This window comes from Mya arenaria, chromosome 11 (assembly GCF_026914265.1).
Source record: "Mya arenaria isolate MELC-2E11 chromosome 11, ASM2691426v1".
NCBI classification, from domain to species: Eukaryota; Metazoa; Mollusca; class Bivalvia; order Myida; family Myidae; genus Mya; species Mya arenaria.
The window spans coordinates 40,533,759-40,555,993 of NC_069132.1; the positions used below are offsets into that span (position 1 = coordinate 40,533,759).

Below are 22,235 nucleotides of genomic sequence, written 5' to 3' on the forward strand. Positions count from 1 at the left end.
TAGAATGTACCTACATGCGCCCATTCAACTCTATGTTACTGCATTGTTTTGATTTCTGGTGTAAACTTTGATGATAATGTATGAGCACAATCATCAATACATCGATTAATTTGATATTGTTTTATTTCACTAGCAACAGAAGAAATATTACACTATACAACTCGACACAGATATAAACATTTTTTCAACACAATTGTAGAATGTACTCTATATTAAACGTCTAATATTTTGTTTACTGTTTTCTTTAATTAGCCCCAACAAATGCTTAATGATATATCTAGTCAATTAAATAATACGAAAGGGTATTCGTCTGGCTGACACGTGTGTTGCATTTATATGACTTGGCCCCAATATCACGAAAACACTCCAGTCAAATCTCAATCTCACTCTCAACTCTTTTTATCAAATTACAGCATCATATGATTTAATATTTTATTTTATAGAAAAAATTTTAGAGCAAAAATTGTATTTGAGTCCAATTTATTATTTTTGAGTTTTACTCAAGTATTTTTTGTGCTGTAGAAATATTTTATTCTAGAATATTGAACTATAATGGTAATCAACATAATGCATGTGAGAATCTGCTTTTAAAAATAGTAAAACATAAGTAATTTTTAATAATGTCATATTGTAATGTGGGAAAGTAAGTTGAGATTGAGATTTGACTTAAGTATTTTCGTGATATTGGGGCCTGATTTACCCTAGAGAGCAAATGTGTGCATACATTTATATACGCTCATACCCGCGAGGACAAATTTACCCTAAGGTCAATTTTGCCACATATCTAGAGACGGGTAAGTTTGCCCCCGTTGGTATTACATGTCAAATCCACGCAACAATTGATCTTCCCCTGGGATTATTCGATTGTCGAACTGTTTGCTTTTATACTTAATATTTTACAAATAAAACAAACAAACATTAAGAAAAGAAATCGTTATGAATACAAATACAAAAGTATTTACTCTATCAAACTTGTGTTTAATTTTCTCGGGAAGCTGGTTCCTAAAAGGACTGACATGTTTAAGTTTCATATTATATTAACCATATAAAGGCAAGACCCCTCCTGATTTATTCTCTTTCGGTGTTAAAAATATCCATATGCATTACTTATTTATCACATGCATGCTATTTTTTTCATTTTTTTCATTCTGTGTTTATAACTATGAGCTGTATATGCTTAAGTTAAATAAACATTCTGTTCTGTTCTATTCTGTTCTGTTAAAACCGGTCCCTTAGTTTGACTTGTATATTGTGGTGGTGATGCCGTCAAGGAGTTAAACGTAGTTCAAATCCGACATGTTCGGATACGATAAGAGCACAGTGTATAGCGCCATTGCCACGTGATCAAGACCAGCAATTAGCCAATAGAATGCAATTATATTTCGCAGAGGCAGTTATGTTCTTCTGTAGCAATGTGTGGATACTGGCAAAAAATCTATGTAATTTGATATTACTTTAATTTTAAATGTCTTAAATATCGCTGCAATAAAAAATAGACTTAATAAACAAACACTACATTCTAATCAGGAAAACAGCAAACAGTGCGTACATGCTTATATTTTGCGATTAAATGTAAAACAGCTATTCGATATCTGAAAATGTACATTCAATACATAAAACAAATTATTTCTAATGTTGTCTGCTCGGATAATTTGTTTTTGAAACATTTCATGTTTGGTATGCAAACAATTTAAGAGAGGCCTACTGTGGTAGCAAGACTCATATTCAATTTTCCGAGCATGTTCTGGCTAAACCTAATCCTGACTTAGTGGTCAGTTGGTCTAGTAATGTTCCACACCATAGGCCCCAATATCACGGAAATACTAAAGTCAAATCTCAATCACAACTCATTTTACCACATTTAAAACCAGGTATTATTCAAAATCTTGAATGTTTAACTATTTTGTAAAAACGTTTTTCTAATAGAATTTGTTAATAAAAACTTTCTTTTTCAATTTCAAAGAAAACTAATTCTAGAGCAAAATAATATGTACTTTAATAATTGTTAAAAAACGAGTTGTATTGAAGTGCACTTTTTTCTATAGAATAATTTTTCTTTGGAAAATTGATCAAAGTTTGTAACCATTATGAGGGCACGCATTCACTTTTAAAAAGAGGAAACAACTATTATACGGTTTTCTACTTAACCATAGAATTATAACGCTTCACTTGTTTTACAAATTATTACCAGACTACAATAGGCACAGCGTATTATCCGTTGCAAAGTATATTGTAAAGGCTATTCTTTTCTGTTATATTTTGTATTATAAAATTTAACATTTATACTTTTCATAACTTTTTCACCACTATTTTGTACTTCTCTGATATTTGTACTTTGGGCCGGAAGCCTTGTACTACAATAAATATTATGTTATGCAGTTATGGTATGTTATGTTATACGATTTTGAATAACTTTTGATGTTATATGGTAAACTGAGTTGAGATGTAACTCAAGTATTTTGTATTATTGGGGCCTGAAACCTAACACACTTAAAAATGTAATTCCAATTAGACAAATAACTCATTTTAAATTTAATAAAACAAACAAAAAGCTTTTCCCGATCATGATGCTTAAAAACAATTTCCTTCAAAAGTATCAAACGTTTTTAAAGAGGACTTTTACACGTTTTATTCCAGAAGAAAAATAGTTTGTCGAGCTTGGTCCTGTTATGAGGGATTGGATTGAAACTGGGGTAAACAGGAAATTTCCAGTAATTTAGACCAGAAGCACTGAGGTGTCTGATGACGAAGACTTGGTACTTCGTGTGGACACAGACAGTGGGTCTCGAAGAAAACACAAAGAATGTCATTGATTATTAAAATCGTTGTTTACATTTTGTTTGTTAATAGACAGGTTGATCCGGCCTCAAATAATTATCTTGCAACTCACGATTCCTTGGGTGGAGCGTAATATTTGCGCAGCCATTGATGTAAAAACACACAACACAGGTATTAATTTATTATTTATATCGCTTATAACAAAAGTTATAGAATGAACCTCAAGCAGATGTTTGATTCCCAAGAAGAAGAATTCTTTGAGGGTCTTAAAGGGACCTGTTCACAGATTTGTGCGATTTCTTATAAACTTTGTTGAAATTAAGTTATTTTGCAGACATTAATTAATAAACACCAAACAGATACAGGCAGTTACCTGTTTGAACAGATTTGTTTTTAAATTAAAGCCTAAATTTATTCAATTTTCAACACACGGTTATTGGCAATATAGAGAGCATATTCTGTCACATTTTAAATGGGCTTTTTTGTATTTTTAGTGAAGTGTTATCATTGAATCAAGCAATATTACAAAAATTCTTTATTTCGAACTTAAAATCAAGAATTTTTCACATTTTACACACTATTAATTTGTTCAATGCCTGAGTCTATAAAACGTGAACTAGACCCTTTAAAGAGGCTAGTTGGCAGAGTATATACTAAGCTTTCGTAAAGCAGAAGACTTAGAAAGGTAAAACGCAACATAAAAATGAATCTCTATTACCTCTTCTTTGCAGTGTTGCTAACCTCGTGTAAAGCAGACACCAGTGTCCAAAAGTATTTCAGATACAATGGACCGGGCGTCATTTCTGGTACAATAATAAACTCTCTGACCGCACGATCAGGAATTAAATGTGCAAGTACTTGTTCGCTGACCGGCACTTCCTGTGACGCGTCCCGCTACCACGAGGCCACCAAGACATGTGAGCTCCTGTCAGGCCACCCAAACGGAGATGTTCAGTGGATAAACCATCCAGACTGGAAAATTTATACTTCGCAGGTATTTTTTTCTACTTATGATTTCAATTAATGCCGCTACACAAATGCAAAATAGAAGATTTATTACACCACTTAAGCCGCTCGCTTTTCATTATGCTGGAACACTATGACCGTACATCTTAATTTATTATACCTCTCGTGACTTTGCCTGTATACAAGAAATAGTAAGATGACATGAAGTAAAATATTAATGATAAAGAAAGGGCGGAGTTTCTCAGGTCATCTTACTTAGAATACAACCTTATTGGCTGACACATTGCCAATGCAAAGTCTAAGGCAGGGAATGTGTATCGGATGAGTGGCAGTAGGTGGACCTTTTAACACCCGCGAAATTTGAAATTCTTATGATTAGGTCTTATTCTTAATGATTGTCTTTCTGCACTCTTATTGGCTGAAAATGTAGGTTGTTTTCTCATCATTGCCACCGTGCAAATCACGTGACCATATATATTTACTGTAAAGAAACTAAATTATATTTAATTGTGAAAATGTTTTTCACCCATAGTGACAGCGTTTCGCAGACGTAACGGGCTTTATTCGTGAGGTTTTACAAAATATTTATATATTAAATTAATACCAAATCCAAAGGAGGATGATAGCTAACGCCTCGGTTGACATTGACTTTCTCGTGTATACTATCACCCTTCCTCAGTGTGTGTATACCACGTGATAAATAACGTCATGTATACTACGTCGGAAGGCAACATTTTGCTTAAAATGAATACTTAAAACAAAGATAACACTTCTTTTACTACATCATTTTAAATGAAACAAAGAGCAGTCTATGTCGCTGAAAAAGCACCGTCTTCGGTTATTTACCGGAGTTTGATAAGGTGATTAGTTTCATCAAACACTTCGACAAACCTGTTTCCAAAATGATGTTTTGACATTGCTCCGTCAGACGGCTTTTTTGTGAAAAGGTTTGTCGAAGTGTTTTAAGAAACTTAACTCTCAATCAAACACTGGTAAAAAACCGAAGGCGGGGCTCCGTAAGCGGCGTAGACTGAGCTATGTTTCATTTAAAATGGTGTAGAAATATCTTTGTTAAAACTTAAAAAGCCTTCATTCGAAGCATTATATTGCCTTCCGACGTAGCATTTCTGACGCAACTTGTCACGTGGTATACACACACTGTCACAAATGTCATAGAAACTCCTTTAGCCAGATATACTTTCTGATTCATAATTCAATAAAGGGACACAATTCATGAAAATTAAGTTGAAATTCGCAAAAAAGAAAGACTAATGTAATAGTTGTAATTGTTTTACTTTATTTGGACGGGTATTATATGGTGTCGGCTTACAACGAGATTAACTTATTTGTTATATGTAAAATTGCCAGTTCACCACTTTATGATGACCTTGCAGAAAAGATGCCAGCTTTAACACTATTTTCAAACAATATATTTACACTTTGTATGTATCTATATACATGGCCGCATCCCTGAATGCATCCAAGAAAGAGGCCCTGCAAAGTATCATTTAATGTGTTCAAATATGATATAAATCATGTTTAAACTTGAAAATAATTACAGGATTGCATTGCACACATCAACAAATGCTAAGTTACTGAAGTTGGGAGAAATATTGTTTTTAAGAACTTCTTGAAGGAATACAGCGACCAGGAAGCATTTCGTTGTGGGCCGACACCATATCCAGTATCACTTCAAAGCACATCCGAAAATATATTCAGGCATAAACAGTATTTGTCATTGCTTTACTTTTCTTTATATTTTATTTACTCTGTGATTGTCTAATCTAAATTCAACGATCATTTCGCTTCTTTCTTGTATTCAGCCGATATCCTGTGGACCAGGCTGGTATGAATATGGCTCCTCTTGCTATCTGGTGGTAACAACGGGTACCACTTGGCAGGTGGCTAGAGAAAACTGCAGCGCTATAGGCGCCCACCTCGCCGTTATAACTGATGCCTCCGAAAACGCGTTTCTCGTGGACCTACTGAACAACACGCTAAATATGGAATCAGACATTTTTTGGATCGGCGCAAATGACGCAGATGTCGAGGGCACGTTTGTTTGGGAGACGATGGAACCGTTTACCTTTACAGCTTACGCTCCTAGCCAGCCTGATAGCAGTCCAAATTTCAACTGTATGGGCATGCGTCCGATTAACGGATGGTATGACATTGTGTGTACGGCTTCCTATTACTATGTATGTGAACGTAACTCGGGTTAACAGTGAAATACTGAATGAGCATGGACGATTTTATTTATAACGCCTCGGCCTTTTTCCATCGAAAACAACACTGGGTTTATATGGAACGTTAACAATGTCAGATTTCCTAATGCTGCAAGTAGATCGCGTAGTGATTTAAATATAGCAGTTAAACTTACGGACTCTTAAGAATCTTAATTATTTATGAAATAATTTACTTCTCTGGCAATCAATTTAAACTTAGTAATACAGAATACATGTTAAAACATTACAATTAATTTATTAATTATTATTTTTATTTAAGTGGTTACGAACTACTTCTCTGAGTACCGGAATACATCCGAGGTTGTTTTCGATGGAAAATGGCCGAGGTTACCTATTAAATGTTAAAATGTCGTATTGTTCAGATGTAGAAGGAAAAGTGGCTGATTTCTGCCGGAACATGCTGGATCTACTTGATCTACTTTTTATCGTTTTCATTTGACCGCATTGTCTGTCCTCGTACACCGGATACGATAATTTTACCGGATATAGAGTGGTTTCCTTCAACCAATTTTATCTTTCTTAGAAGAAACTTTGTTCAAACATTGTTGAATATTATAACACAAGTTGAGCTTTCTCCCAATATATGGTGTTGAGGGTATTGAAGCGCTAGACAGTATTATCTTGGCAATGCGAATTGGTCAATTGACTATACAATATATAGTCAATTTATTTAGTGGTATCTGACCTTTAGAACAATTCCTTGATATCATCGCAAGGTAATGTCAATCAACCAATCACGCAACAACTAAATCGCAGAAAGCTGTTAATAACTCCATTGAAAATTGTGGTCTTCACAGACGATATTTGAGCACATATCAACATTTGTTGAACGGTTCCAGCTGTCAGTATCTGAATTTTAGCATTCCTTATGATTTGCAACACTTCATTTCGTAATAGAAAAAAGTGCATTTTACAAACCATGAGCGAGTCCCGTTTACAAATTGTAACTATTTATCCAAATCCGTCCTTTTGTTTACATATATTTTTTTCTCCGTGTACAATCGTATTCTTATTATATTAATGATTACCTTTATTGGTTTATTTACATATAATGTGAGAAAGTCCCTTTAAATCATCATACACAATTTAATTCCGAGGACATAAAAGGCATGCATATTTTTGTTCCTAAAATGGTAGAGGTTTCCTTTCACATAGACGTTATAATATTAATATCACTATCATAATTATTCATTAAATTGACGTTTTGATGCATTTTTACATTTTTGATGTCTTTGTAAAAGTTCGTAGGAAGAACATTCTGCTTGAAAGAAAAGAAGCATGATTACTATAATATTAATATACTCGTTTATCATTATTTATTGGTATCGATTCATGATACAATATACATCGTTTTTTCTATGTGTAAAATCCTAATCAGATTATATGGATGAATACCTTCATTGCTTTATTTATCTTCAAACATTATGCAACAAAAAAGGAGGGTCTAACATAAATGTCATACTAGTGATAAAATATTTATTTATGTCTATTAAGAGTAATAAAAGCAGTAAACAGAGGATATCTTTCAATGCTACAATGCATTAATTCGATATGATATGCGATAAAAAGATATCTAAGTGAAACTTAAAACGTCACCATGCATTTTTAAAGGACGATTAATGGCTATTTACAATAATTTGCACATTCTTAAACACCCAAAGCCATCACTATAAGATCAATGTACGAGTTTTGAAGCATTGTTTAAGAATTTAAGAACGTCCCCGCCCTATTCCCATTGGCCTTCAGACTGCTGGCGGTTAGTGAGATCGGTCACACCCGTGGCCTGCTGGCTTTTGAAAAAAATGATGAGTAGGATTGTGTTTCATAGGTGTACCTAGTGACAAGGTAAAGTCACATGTAAAAAGATTATACCTAATGTTCTACACATCGGGGATTTAGTTTTATATTATATATGTATTTTGTTTCTATATTGATGTAATTGACACATTTCGTAATAAAACTGCACCTATTTAACATGTTATATTTACCACGTCCGTTGAATATGTCACCCGTTATGCTAATTCACGCTCCTGAACCACGTCCCTCACTAAGGCGGCCTTGAGCTCATTCACGCTTGTTAACTTAACCACGTCCCTCACTTAGGGGACGCCTTGAGCTCAATCACGCTCGTTACCTTAACCACGTCCCTCACTTAGGCGGTCTTGAGCTCAATCACGCTCGTTAACTTAACCATGTCCCTCACTTAGGGGACGCATTGAGCTCAATCACGCGTGTACCTTAACCACGCCTCTCACTTAGGCGACGTCTTAAGCTCAATCTTGGCTCGTAAGCTAAACCACGTCCCTCACTTAGGTGACGTCTTGAGCTCAATCACGCTCATTACATTAACCACGCCCCTCACTTAGGCGACGTCTTAAGCTCAATCTTGGCTCGTTAGCTAAACCACGTCCCTCACTTAGGTGACGTCTTGAGCTCAATCACGCTCATTACATTAACCACACCCCTCACTTAGGCAACGTCTTAAGCTCAATCTTGGCTCGTTAGCTAAACCACGTCCCTCACTTAGGTGACGTCTTGAGCCCAATCACGCTCGTTACCTTAACCACGTCCTTTACTTAGGTTACGTCTTGAGCTCAGTCACGCTCGTTACCTAAACCACACCCCTCATTTAGGCGACGCCTAAAGCTCAATCACGCTCGCTAGCTAAACCACGTCACTCACTTAGGCGACGTCAAAAGCTAAATCACGCTCGTTACCTAAACCACGCCCCTCACTTAGGCGACGTCTTAAGCTCAATCTTGGCTCGTAAGCTAAACCACGTCCCTCACTTAGGTGACGTCTTGAGCTCAATCACGCTCATTACATTAACCACGCCCCTCACTTAGGCGACATCTTAAGCTCAATCTTGGCTCGTTAGCTAAACCACGTCCCTCACTTAGGTGACGTCTTGAGCCCAATCACGCTCGTTACCTTAACCACGTCCCTTACTTAGGTTACGTCTTGAGCTCAGTCACGCTCGTTACCTAAACCACACCCCTCATTTAGGCGACGCCTAAAGCTCAATCACGCTCGCTAGCTAAACCACGTCACTCACTTAGGCGACGTCAAAAGCTAAATCACGCTCGTTACCTAAACCACGCCCCTCACTTAGGCGACGTCTTAAGCTAAATCACGCTCTTTACCTAAACAACGCCCCTCACTTAGGCGGTCTTGTGCTCAATCACGCTCGTTAACATAACCATGTCCCCCACTAAGGCGACGTCTTGAGCTCAATCACGCTCGTTACCTTAACCACGTCCCTCACTTAGGCGGTCTTGTGCTCAATCACGCTCGTTAACATAACCACGTCCCTCACTTAGGCGGCCTTGAGCTCAATCACGCTCGTTAACATAACCACGTCCCTCACTTAGGCGGTCTTGAGCTCAATCACGCTCATTACCTTAACCACGTCCCTCACTTAGGCGGTCTTGTGCTCAATCACGCTCGTTAACATAACCACGTCCCTCACTTAGGCGGTCTTGTGCTCAATCACGCTCGTTACCTTAACCACGTCCCTCACTTAGGCGGTCTTGTGCTCAATCACGTTCGTTACCTTAACCACGTCCCTCACTTAGGCGGTCTTGTGCCCAATCACGCTCGTTACCTTAACCACGTCCCTCACTTAGGCGGTCTTGTGCTCAATCACGCTCGTTACCTTAACCACGTCCCTCACTTAGGCGGTCTTGTGCTCAATCACGCTCATTACCTTAACCACGTCCCTCACTTAGGCGGTCTTGTGCTCAGTCACGCTCATTACCTTAACCACGTCCCTCACTTAGGCGGTCTTGAGCTCAATCACGCTCGTTACCTTAACCACGTCCCTCACTTAGGCGGTCTTGTGCTCAATCACGCTCATTACCTTAACCACGTCCCTCACTTAGGCGGTCTTGTGCTCAATCACGCTCGTTAACATAACCACGTCCTTCACTTAGGCGGTCTTGTGCTCAATCACGCTCGTTACCTTAACCACGTCCCTCACTTAGGCGGTCTTGTGCTCAATCACGCTCGTTACCTTAACCACGTCCCTCACTTAGGCGGTCTTGAGCTCAATCACGCTCGTTACCTTAACCACGTCCCTCACTTAGGCGGTCTTGTGCTCAATCACGCTCATTACCTTAACCACGTCCCTCACTTAGGCGGTCTTGTGCTCAATCACGCTCGTTAACATAACCACGTCCTTCACTTAGGCGGTCTTGTGCTCAATCACGCTCGTTACCTTAACCACGTCCCTCACTTAGGCGGTCTTGTGCTCAATCACGCTCGTTACCTTAACCACGTCCCTCACTTAGGCGGTCTTGAGCTCAATCACGCTCGTTAACATAACCACGTCCCCCACTAAGGCGACGTCTTGAGCTCAATCACGCTGGTTAACATAACCACGTCCCTCACTTAGGCGGTCTTGAGCTCAATCACGCTCGTTACTTTAACCACGTCCCTCACTTAGGCGGTCTTGAGCTCAATCATGCTCTTTAACATAACCACGTCCCTCACTTAGGCGGTATTGTGCTCAATCACGCTCGTTAACATAACCATGCCCCCCACTAAGGCGACGTCTTGAGCTCAATCACGCTCGTTACCTTAACCACGTCCATCACTTAGTCGACGTATTAAACTCAATGACGTTGCTATATACATAATGAATTGCATTTCTACCTTATTACATTCAAAACATACGCGATTAATTTAAAACTGTATCGTAAAGTTCATTTAACCTTCTCGGAAGCTATCAGTTTATCAATTATAAATACATTGATATTAACATGCACGTGTTAAATACGGAACCCCCACACGGAAAAGTTGTATCACGATCGGAAAGGCTGACCTTTAAAGTTCAGTTCGATTGCAAAATTTTAATTAAAGTTATTGATGTGTTCTACCAAACCCGTTTTCAAATACTCATTTAGATATCCGAATTCAGCCGTGGTATTTGCCGCTCCCGTGATTCGAGTGTAATCCTGTTATTTTCAAACCCCCGTTAACCAATTAACACCATGTTACTCTATCTTTATATGAGCACGTAATCATGTTTATGGCGGAAATGAGCTATTGCGAATCATTGTTATGTTTGTGGCATCCACTTTTAGACTTTTAAATGTCTATAAACAAGTACATGTTTTCAACAGGACCTATATTTGGGTCCGGAATTTAATTCATTGCGTTCATGATCAGATGATCAGGACTCTTTTTTCGCTCTTATGTAATGGTCCTTATTCTTTTTGAACAAAAGGATACAAAAATAAAAATGCAATTCATGAAAAATGTTACAATGTCTTGAATGCGCAATTTTACAATTCAAAGTCTATGCAAAATGTCAAAATGTCATACCTCAAAGAAATTCCTCTAAATCAGCTCTTTGATATTGTATTCATTCACTCATTGTATGAATGCCAGGATTTTATTTAGAGACAAGAATTTCAGCAATGCATGTTTCCGACTTCATGTTTCATTCACAAGCGGAATTCGATATATTTTACATCAAATGCCAATTTGAATAATAGTAATTTAAACCGCCAAAACGTGCCATATTGCTGTTAGGAATAATGATGCCAAAAATAGGGTGTGTCAGCGGCTAATTGGATATTTACGATTTAATTATAAAGGAAATAAAAGCATTTCGGTGTCAGCAAATCTATATATAGTATTTAGTTAGTGTTTGTACGCGAAACAATAGTAACCGGATATTGACATTTTAAAAATAGTTTTATAGTCATCCGAAATTTGAAACAATACTCAAGTTGACACATTCCAAATAGAATAAGTATTTGCTCTCTGCCCGGAAGGACGTTTTGTTAATTTCAGGTGTCCAATGTATAAATATGTGATTATTATATTCTCAGTGACCTACGTGAAATTAATAAATTAATTACGTGGAAGGATTTTATAATAATAATAATAATACTAATAATAATAATAATAATAATAATAATAATAATAATAATAATAATAATAAAAATAATAATAATAATGATAATAATAATGATAATAATAATAATAAAAATTATACATTATAAACATGTTTTTTGGCTGTGAAATAGTGCTATATAGATCATTTTACGTCAAAGTTCAGTTGAAATAATGAACATTAATTAAAAACCGTAAATCTATATAACATAATTGTTACTTATCAGCAAGCAGTACAATTTCAAATGGTACCAAAATTTATTGAATCAGAAGACATCAAAATTGACATCAAAATTTAACATTAATTGATAATTGACAATGGTCTGATAAAATGAAAAGCTTATTAATGCATCTGATACCTTAAAATTTGGTTATTTCCGTTGTAATTCATACAGCAAAAAAATGCGACGATTCGCACGTACGTGAACTACAGATGTGTCGTGTCGGGAAATGAGTACAAATAAATGTCAAGTGTATGAAGTGCCGTAATATGATGAGGCAATCTAAGCGACCCACTTCTTCAAAAAGAAACTAAGTAGCTCCCCCTTAATGCTCTTTCAAAGGCTTACTAAGTTACTTGTGCCGTCATTTCATAACAATTGATGTTACTTTCTACTTTACGACTTTCATTTCACCAGAACTGACCGAGTTTTTTTACTCACTTTATTAAGTGTTCAACATAATGTTTTGTCTACTGGATTTATTTTAGCTTAATTGCGTTCAAAATTATGTTTTATTTACTGAATCAATAACGAAATGAATGTTGCTTTACTGAAATAAATGTTGTTTGAAGAACATGAACACACTATATGGCAAAATATAATTTAGAATAATTTTTTTTCTAAATAAAAATCAACCAGACTATTTTCGGCGGTCAAGATAGTATTACACAAGATTGCTGAGGATTACCTAAGGCTTTAAATAACATACCCGCATTTAGGCCCTCACTTTTGGGGAAATGATCGACTAGTGATATTTGTCCATTAAGAAGAAATTGATACAAAATGACATTTTTTCCAGCCATGCACACAGTGAGTTGATAATTTCTTAAAGCCAAAGGTTATAACTCAAGCAAGATTATTTGTTTGTGATGTAAACTCATTATTTATTGGCTAAGATTTTTTACAATTGTTATAACGTGACATGTCATGATATGCCATGATTCACGTTTAAATTATAAATTATAAAACAAGTTTAGCTTTATTTTAAGTCACGTTTACATATGACTTATGATTTAAAAAAAGAACTATTTCTATTTGATGTTATGTATCAGGAAATGTTTATATTTATCTGGACGTCATTTTTGACGTAAAACTGTCATTCTTTTGCTAAAAAGCTTCATATTTTGAATACTAAATAAAAGTAACCCATCCGTAGCGAAATTTGAGTAGAATGCATTATTGTCAATTGCTAGCCAACTTCTTTCATTCAGGCCTTTTTGGGGGGTTTCAACAATGTGCGAGTCATCTAATTACAGAGGTAACTTAGGTCAAGACAAAGGGTGTGGTTAAGGTAACGGGCGTGATTTAGGTCAAGGTGAAGCTTAGGGACGTGGTTTAATGTTAATGGACGTGATTAAGGTTAAAGCATGGATTACGGCATAGATGAGAGACATTTTTAGGGGAATTTGGTAAAGGTCAAGGCGCATACCAGTTGGAAATGGTTTATTTTAAATCGATTAACGTGTTTTTGGTAATTAAGTAACATAATATTATGTGACGTGGTTTTTTTTTTACTTCAGGCGTGATTGAGGCCAAGACGTATAATAGGCGGAAAAGAGGTTTATTTCACTTTGTTAATATAACTGAGATACGTGGTTTTGATAACGGACATGTCTAAGGCCAAGGCGTAGACTAACTGAGATACGTAGTTGAGGACGTGTTTAAGGCTAAGGCGTGGGTCAACTGAGATACGTAGTCTTGACAGCGGACGTGTTTAAGGCTAAGGCGTGGGTCAACTGAGATACGTAGTCTTGACAGCGGACGTGTTTAAGGCTAAGGCGTGGGTCAACTGAGATACGTAGTCTTGACAGCGGACGTGTTTAAGGCTAAGGCGTGGGTCAACTGAGATACGTAGTCTTGACAGCGGACGTGTTTAAGGCTAAGGCGTGGGTCAACTGAGATACGTAGTCTTGACAGCGGACATGTCTAAAGCCAAGGCGTAGACTAACTGAGATACGTAGTTTTGATAGCGGACGTGTTTAAGGCCAAGGCGTGGAACAACTGAGATACGTAGTTTTGATAACGGACATGTCTAAGGCCAAGGCGTAGACTAACTGAGATACGTAGTTTAGATAGCGGACGTGTTTAAGGCCAAGGCGTGGAACAACTGAGATACGTAGTCTTGACAGCGGACGTGTTTTATGTCAAGGCGTTGACCAACTGAGATACGTAGTTGAGGACGTGTTTAAGGCTAAGGCGTGGGCCAACTGAGATACGTAGTTTTGACAGCGGACGTGTTTAAGGCCAAGGCGTGGACCAACTGAGATACGTAGTTTTGACAGCGGACGTGTTTAAGGCCAATGCGTGGACCAACTGAGATACGTAGTCTTGACAGCGGACGTGTTTAAGGCCAAGGCGTGGAACAACTGAGATACGTAGTTTTGTCAGCGGACGTGTTTAAGGCCAAGGCGTGGATCAACTGAGATACGTAGTTTTGACAGCTGACGTGTTTAAGGCCAAGGCGTGGAACAACTGAGATACGTAGTTTTGACAGCGGACGTGTTTTATACCACGGCGTGGACCAACTAAGATACGTAGTTTTTACAGCGGACGTATTTTATGCCACGGCGTGAACCAACTGAGGTACGTAGTTTTGATAACGGACGTGTCTTAGGCCAAGGCGTTGACCAACTGAGATACGTAGTTTTGACAGCGGACGTGTTTAAGGCTAAGGCGTGGGCCAACTGAGATACGTAGTTTTGACAGCGGACGTGTTTAAGGCCAAGGCGTCGACCAACTGAGATACGTAGTTTTTACAGCGGACGTGTTTTATGCCACGGCGTGAACCAACTGAGGTACGTAGTTTTGATAACGGGCGTGTCTTAGGCCAAGGCGTGGACCAACTGAGATACGTAGTTTTGACAGCGGACGTGTTTAAGGCCAAGGCGTGGAACAACTGAGATACGTAGTTTTGACAGCGGACGTGTTTAAGGCCAAGGCGTGGACCAACTGAGATACGTAGTTTTGACAGCTGACGTGTTTAAGGCCAAGGCGTGGAAGAACTGAGATACGTAGTTTTGTCAGCGGACGTGTTTTATGCCAAGGCGTGAACCAACTGAGGTACGTAGTTTTGATAACGGGCGTGTCTTAGGCCAAGGCGTGGACCAACTGAGATACGTAGTTTTGACAGTGAACGTGTTTAAGGCCAAGGCGTGGAACAACTGAGATACGTAGTTTTGACAGTGAACGTGTTTAAGGCCAAGGCGTGGAACAACTGAGATACGTAGTTTTGACAGCGGACGTGTTTAAGGCCAAGGCGTGGACCAATTGAGATACGTAGTCTTGACAGCGGACGTGTTTTATGCCAAGGCGTGGACCAACTGAGATACGTAGTTTTGTCAGCGGACGTGTTTAAGGCCAAGGCGTGGACCAATTGAGATACGTAGTCTTGACAGCGGACGTGTTTTATGCCAAGGCGTGGACCAACTGAGATACGTAGTTTTGACAGCGGACGTGTTTTATGCCACGGCGTGAACTAACTGAGATACGTAGTTTTGATAACGGACGTGTCTTAGGCCAAGGCATGGACCATCTTAGATGCGTAGTTTAGATAGCGGACGTGTTTAAGACCAATGCGTGGACCAACTGAGATACGTAGTTTTGACAACGTTTACATAACGGTCGTGTCTTTAGATCTAGGCATAGACTAAGTAAGGGTCGATATTTAGATATCAGACGTATATAAGAAAAGGGGTAGACTTACTGAGAGGCTTAGTTTGGATAGCAGACGTGTATTAGGCAAAGGCTTTATTTAGATAAGGGACATGGTTTGGGTAACGCATATGCTTAACCTTTAGGCGCAGCAGAAATTCGAGACGTGGTTTAATTAACGAGTGTGATTAAGCTCATGTGGACATGGACAAGGGTATGGAGCTCAATGCGCTGCCTAAGAGAGAGGCGCGGTGTATGTAATGAGCGTTATTTTGTCCATTTTAAGAAAAGCCTATATGAGGGACGTGGTTTAGGTTAAGATTGATTGAGCTCAAGACGTAGCCCAAGTGAGGGACGTGGTTATGGTAACGAACGTGGTTGAGCTCAAGGCGTCGCCATTATGAGGGACGTGGTATATGTAACGAGCGTGATTTAGCTCAAGGCGTCGCCTAAGTGAGGGACGTGGTTTAGGTAACGAACGTGGTTAAGCTTACGGCGTCGCCTATATGAGGTTATATGACGTGGTTTAGGTAAACGAGTGTGATTGAGCTCATGGCGTCGCGTAAGTGAAGGACGTGGTTTAGGTAACGAGCGTGATTGAGCTCATGTCGTCGCCTAAGTGAGAGACGTGGTTAAGGTAACGAGCGTGATTGAGCTCAAGGCGGCGCCTAAGTGAGGGACGTGGTTCAGGTAACGAGTCTGATTGAGCTCAAGGCGTCGCCTGATTGAGGGGTGTGGTTAAGGTAACAAGCGTGATTTAGCTCAAGGCGTCACCTACGTGAGGGACGTGGTTAAGGTAACGAGCGTGATTGAGCTTAAGGCGTAGCCGAAGTGAGGGACGTGGTTCAGGTAAAGAGTGTGATTGAGCTCAAGGCGTCGCCTAAGTGAGGGACGTGGTTAAGGTAACGAGCGTGATTGAGCATAAGGCGTAGCCGAAGTGAGGGACGTGGTTCAGGTAAAGAGTGTGATTGAGCTCAAGGCGTCGCCTAAGTGAGGGACGTGGTTAAGGTAACCAGCGTGATTGAGCTCAAGGCGTCGCCTAAGTGAGGGACGTGGTTCAGGTAACGAGTGTGATTGAGCTCAAAACGTCGCCTAAGTGAGGAATGTTGGAATGAGCGGAAGTTTTGCGTTAATGTCTGATGCAGGATGCAGTTTTCATATTTACGTTCGAAAATTGATGTTTTATAGCTATAAGCGGTACTTACACTGTAAGAAAATTAGGTATTAAGGCAGTTTTCCAAAGAATAGAGATCTGTTATATTATGAATTACCTTTTATGACTAAATTTAAGGCATTGATGCCAAAATCAGCTGATATTTAGACAATTTTAAGAGAAAAGTCAAATCTGTGAAGTTGCAGCTTTCACACGCAGCATATTCAAGTGGGAGGGGTGCACGTGGTTAATGTTACATGTTAAATAGTTTCATTTCTATGATATTCTGTATCCACAAAGTCAAATGCACCAATATAAAAAATAAATAGAGCCAATTTTTGCGTTAATGTCTGGGAAACAGTAAAAATAAATTAATTCATGTTTGATATAAAATCAAAATACCCGAAGTGTAAAACCTTAAGTATAATCTGTAAACAAGTGACTTTACCTTGTCACTAGGTACACCGATGAAACACAATCCTACTCATCATTTCTCAAAAGCCAGCAGGCCACGGGTGTGACCGATCTCACTAACCGCCAGCAGTCTGAAGGCCAAGGGGAATAGGGCGGGGACGTTTTTAAATTCTTATACAATGCTTCAAAACTCGTACATTGATCTTATATTGTTGGCTTTGGGTGTCTAAGAATGTGCAAATCATTGTAAACAGCCATTAATCGTCCTTTAAAAAATGCATGGTGACGTTTTAAGTTTCACTTAGATATCTTTTTATCGCATATCATATCGAATTAATGCCTTGCAGCATTGAAAGATATCCTCTGTGTACTGTTTTTATTACTCTTAATAGACAGGAATAAATATTTTATCACTAGTATGACATTTATGTCAAACCCTCCTTTTTTGTTGCATAATGTTTGAAGATAAATAAAGCAATGAAGGTAATCATTCATATAATCTGATTAGGATTTTACACGGAGAAAAATCATGTATCATTCATCGATCCCTATAAATAATGATAAACGAGTATATTAATATTATAGTAATCATGCTTCTTTTCTTTCAAGCAGAATGTTCCTCCTACGAACTATTACAAAGACATCAAAAATGTAAAATTGCAGCAGAAACGCCCATTTAATCAATACTAATGATAGTAAAAATCAAAACGTCTACGTGAAAGGAAACCTCTACCATTTTATGAAACAAAAATATGCATGTTTTTGTGTCCTCGTTAACAAATTTTGTTTAATGGTTTAAAGGGACATTCCCAAGGTTTATGTTGGCAACATTTTTTTCTCAACTTTTTGATATCAGGTTATTCTAGTTACTTTAATGATTGAACATCAAACAGCAAACGACAGTTACTCATCTGAAAATAAATTTGAAAACCCAAGCAAAAACTTATTCAATTTCAAAAAAAAGTACTGGGGCTTTTAGCCAACCCCCCCCCCCCCTATCCCCCTATATCCGGTCACATCTTAGGTAATGGTTAAATGCTGACTGTAACCGTGGACATACAAACATAAATGATTTGATGCGACAAAGTCACATAACTATTTATCATATGTTAGTTCATACTAACACACTCAAACTGTTTTAGTGGTCTACATACTATTGTGTTAACTACCCAACAAGTGAGCCAGCCACTGTTTATATCTACCGGTTCACCTGATTACGGTCAATAACGGCTGACTGCTGATTTACTGGAAAAAAATGTATTAGCAAATTTGAAGTAAACTGCCTTCTCATTGAACAAACAAATATGGTAAGCACCAAGTACTTTAACTATAAACATGTAGCTCTAATTTGAATGATTTGATTTGATTTTATCATTGAATAAAGCATCATCAATTGTGTTGTGATGTCCGACACAAGAACACGTGATCTAGTCCCTTTAACAATACATTAAATTATACAAACATCCAATGTTCTTGGCCTGGTTTTCTTGGCCTACAATAACAGTTCTGTCAAGTCACGGTGAAGCTCGGAGGCAAATATATCTCTTGTATATTCATTGCTGTTATCTTCATGATCAAAAGCATCACCTGGTCAACGATAGCCGCTCACTGACCACTTGTTAACAGGTCACCTGGAAACAACGGTTGATAGATAAGGCCACGCCAAGTTTATCCTATGTTTGGTAGCAGGAACACAACAATGCATGACAAACATCAAGCACAATATAATTGTAGTCCACATAATAGTAGAACCCCGTTGACTCGAACTCGCTTGGCTCGAATTCCTCGTTGGCTCGAACTGAATATAAAGGACCGATTTCTTTATATTGAAGGTAAGAATTCCCGCTTGGTTCGAATTTTTCGAGACTCGATGTGTTTTCGCCGGTCCCTGGGAGTTCAAGCGAACGGGGTTCGATTGTATAGCATACCTGCTTGATATAAAACTTAAAGAGAAAACCACACACGTTCAGGTTCTATTTTTGGAAAAGAGTTTATCTAACATTTACAGATGGTGTGATCCTGTAGTTATGTCGACATTTTCAATGTTGACTTGTGTGTGATATAGCTCGCGACCTAGCAATCAGTATGTCGACATGTACTCTTATTAACTTGATACGTCGACATTATTATTGCGAAATGAGACGTTATAAATCGAAAGTCGACATTGTTTTATGTTATTTTATATTTATTGCATGTATAAATATATAATATACACCAGGCCTGGGGAATAGCGGGGACTTTGACTCGGTCCATCCAACCCAGGATAAAATCCTCGCGCTGCGGGGACAAACTGCTGGTAAAATCCCCGCTAATACCTCCGCACCCCGGGAACATCATAGGTAAGGCCCATTCCCCGCTATTTTCGAGGCAAAAACAAAACCACCGCATTCACCCGGCACTGCAGGGTCACCTGGAAGGTAGAAACACGGCCCATTTTCCCCACTATTCCCGGTATACCCCGGACCCGGCGGGGGGGGGGGGGCTGGTTACAATTGACTGGTGCATTATAGTATGAATAATTACATATCTTAAAAAATATTTTTTTTTGTTTGAATGTTTTTTTCTTTGGATTTCGAAAGCTCTGACATGCAGTAAACATATCTAATCCTAATTGGTATGGCCTGGCCAAGACTGCTTGATCATAACATGTGTATTTTCCTCAACATGACCGTTGTGTTCGAAATCCGCTGATGTTGTACAAAACATGTTATTCAGTGAGTGTTTTGTCTTTGTATATCGCAATATTTTCGAAAGCCTTGACACATGGTAAACATATTTAGTCCTATTTGGCATGGCCTGACCAACAATTATTGATCATAACATGTTTGTTTTCCTCACCATGGCCGCTGTCTCCTCTGACGCTGTATACAAAAATGTTGTTCAGTGGGTGTTTTGTTTTTGTTTATGGACCAAAGAGTTGTTTACTCAATAAGTGTATCGATGCTCTAGCCAAAATTGTTAATTGAAACTCACGGTCGACAATTAGGGTTTCCAAGAGATGGCCAATGTGTAGTAGATACAATTCATGTATTATATTTAATGATAGACAGTAGAATAATTTTATATCTATAATTTTATATATATTCATGGTACGATAAGGGACATGATTTTCAAAATATCTGCAATCTGATGCAATGTTAACACGCCAATAATGTTTTTTTCCTAGCTTTATCATGTTATTATAAAACAGTTGAAACATTATTGTTAGAAAACATGTTATATGTATTATAGGCCGAATGCCTTCACCTCAAGCATATACCCTCCATCACTTTAAGCGTAGACATTTCTTCATTTCAGCGAAAACCATCCTTCATCTTAAGCGTATACCCTCCTTCACTTTAAGTGAAGATCCTTCTTCATTTCAAGCGTAGACCCTCCTTAACCTTATGCGTAGATCCTCCTTCCTTCATCTAAAACGTAGACCCTCCTTCACCTAAAGCGTAGATCCTCCTTCCTTCACCTAAAGCGTAGACCCTGCTTCACTTCAAGCGTATACCCTATATCACCTTGAGCGTACAACCTCCTTCACCTTAAGCGTTGACCGTCCTTCACCTTGAGCATAGACAGTCCTTCACCTTGAGCGTAGACCGTCCTTCACATTGAGCGTAGACCGTCCTTCACCTTGAGCGTAGACCGTCCTTCACCTTGAGCATAGACCGTCCTTCACCTTGAGCATAGGCCTTCCTTCATCTTAAGCGTTGACCGTCCTTCACCTTGAGCATAGACCATCCTTCACCTTAAGCGTAGACCGTCCTTCACCATGAGCATAAACCGTCCTTCACATTGAGCGCAGACCGTCCTTCACCTTAAGCGTAGACCGTCATTCACCTTAAGCGTAGACCGTCCTTCACCTTAAGCATAGACCGTCCTTCACCTTGAGCATAGACCGTCCTTCATCTTGAGCATAGACCGTCCTTCACATTGAGCGTAGACCCTCCTTCACCTTAAGCGTAGACCTTCCTTCACCTTAAGCGTAGACCGTCCTTCACCTTGAGCGTAGACCGTTCTTCACATTGAGCGTAGACTCTCCTCCACCTTAAGCGTAGATCCTCCTTCATCTTAAGCATTAACCGTCCTTCGACTTGAGCGTAGACCGTCCTTCACCTTAAGTGTAGACCGTCCTTCTCCTTGAATGTAGACCGTCCTTCACCTTAAGCGTAAACCGTCATTCACTTGAAGCGTAGACCGTCCTTCACCTTAAGCTTAGACCGTCCTTCACCTTGAGCGTAGACCCTCCTTCATCTTAAGCGTAGACCGTCCTTCATCTTGAGCGTAGACCCTCCTTAACCTTAAGTGTAGACCCTCCTTCACCTTAAGCGTAAACCGTCATTCACCTGAAGCGTAGACCGTCCTTCACCTTAAGCTTAGACCGTCCTTCACCTTGAGCGTAGACCCTCCTTCACCTTAAGCGTACACCGTCCTTCACATTGAGCGTAGACCCTCCTTCACCTTGAGCGTAGACTGTCCTTCACCTTGAACGTAGACCCTCCTTCAGCTTGAGCGTAAACCGTCCTTCACCTTGAACGTAGACCCCTCTTCACCTTGAGAGTAGACCGTCCTTCACCTTGAGCGGAGAACCTCCTTCACCTTGAGCGTAGACCGTCCTTCACCTTGAGCGTAGACCGTCCTTCACCTTAAGGGTAGACCGTCCTTCACCTAAAGCGTAGACCATCCTTCACCTTGAGCGTAGACCGTCCTTCACCTTAAGGGTAGACCGTCCTTCACCTAAAGCGTAGACCGTCCTTCACCTAAAGCGTAGACCGTCCTTCACCCTGAGCGTAGACCGTCCTTCACCTTAAGGGTAGAAACTCCTTCAACTTAATCGTAAATCGTAGTGCCTCCTTCGACTGAAGGAAGTTCATCCGTTATTCGTTAGGAGATTAAGTTGGTAACATCATAATTATA

At 39.0% G+C, this 22,235-nt stretch overlaps 1 protein-coding gene across 1 annotated transcript; it reads left to right on the forward strand.

Moving 5' to 3' along the window:
• Window positions 1-3,481: 3,481 nt before the first annotated feature.
• On the forward strand, window positions 3,482-17,481 carry LOC128208533 (secretory phospholipase A2 receptor-like). Its single transcript, XM_052912091.1, has 3 exons — window positions 3,482-3,772; window positions 5,568-5,908; window positions 17,376-17,481. The coding sequence occupies exons 1-3, from the start codon at window positions 3,482-3,484 to the stop codon at window positions 17,479-17,481; spliced, it is 738 nt and encodes a 245-aa protein (XP_052768051.1).
• Window positions 17,482-22,235: the final 4,754 nt, after the last annotated feature.

Excerpts from the sequence above, each read along its gene's own strand:
- LOC128208533 (XM_052912091.1), top strand. The coding sequence starts at position 3,482 with ATGAATCTCTATTACCTCTTCTTTGCAGTGTTGCTAACCTCGTGTAAA. Across the intron at positions 3,773-5,567 it reads GGAAAATTTATACTTCGCAG|CCGATATCCTGTGGACCAGG; the intron begins GTATTTTTTTCT and ends TCTTGTATTCAG. Across the intron at positions 5,909-17,375 it reads ATGCGTCCGATTAACGGATG|GTACACCGATGAAACACAAT; the intron begins GTATGACATTGT and ends CCTTGTCACTAG.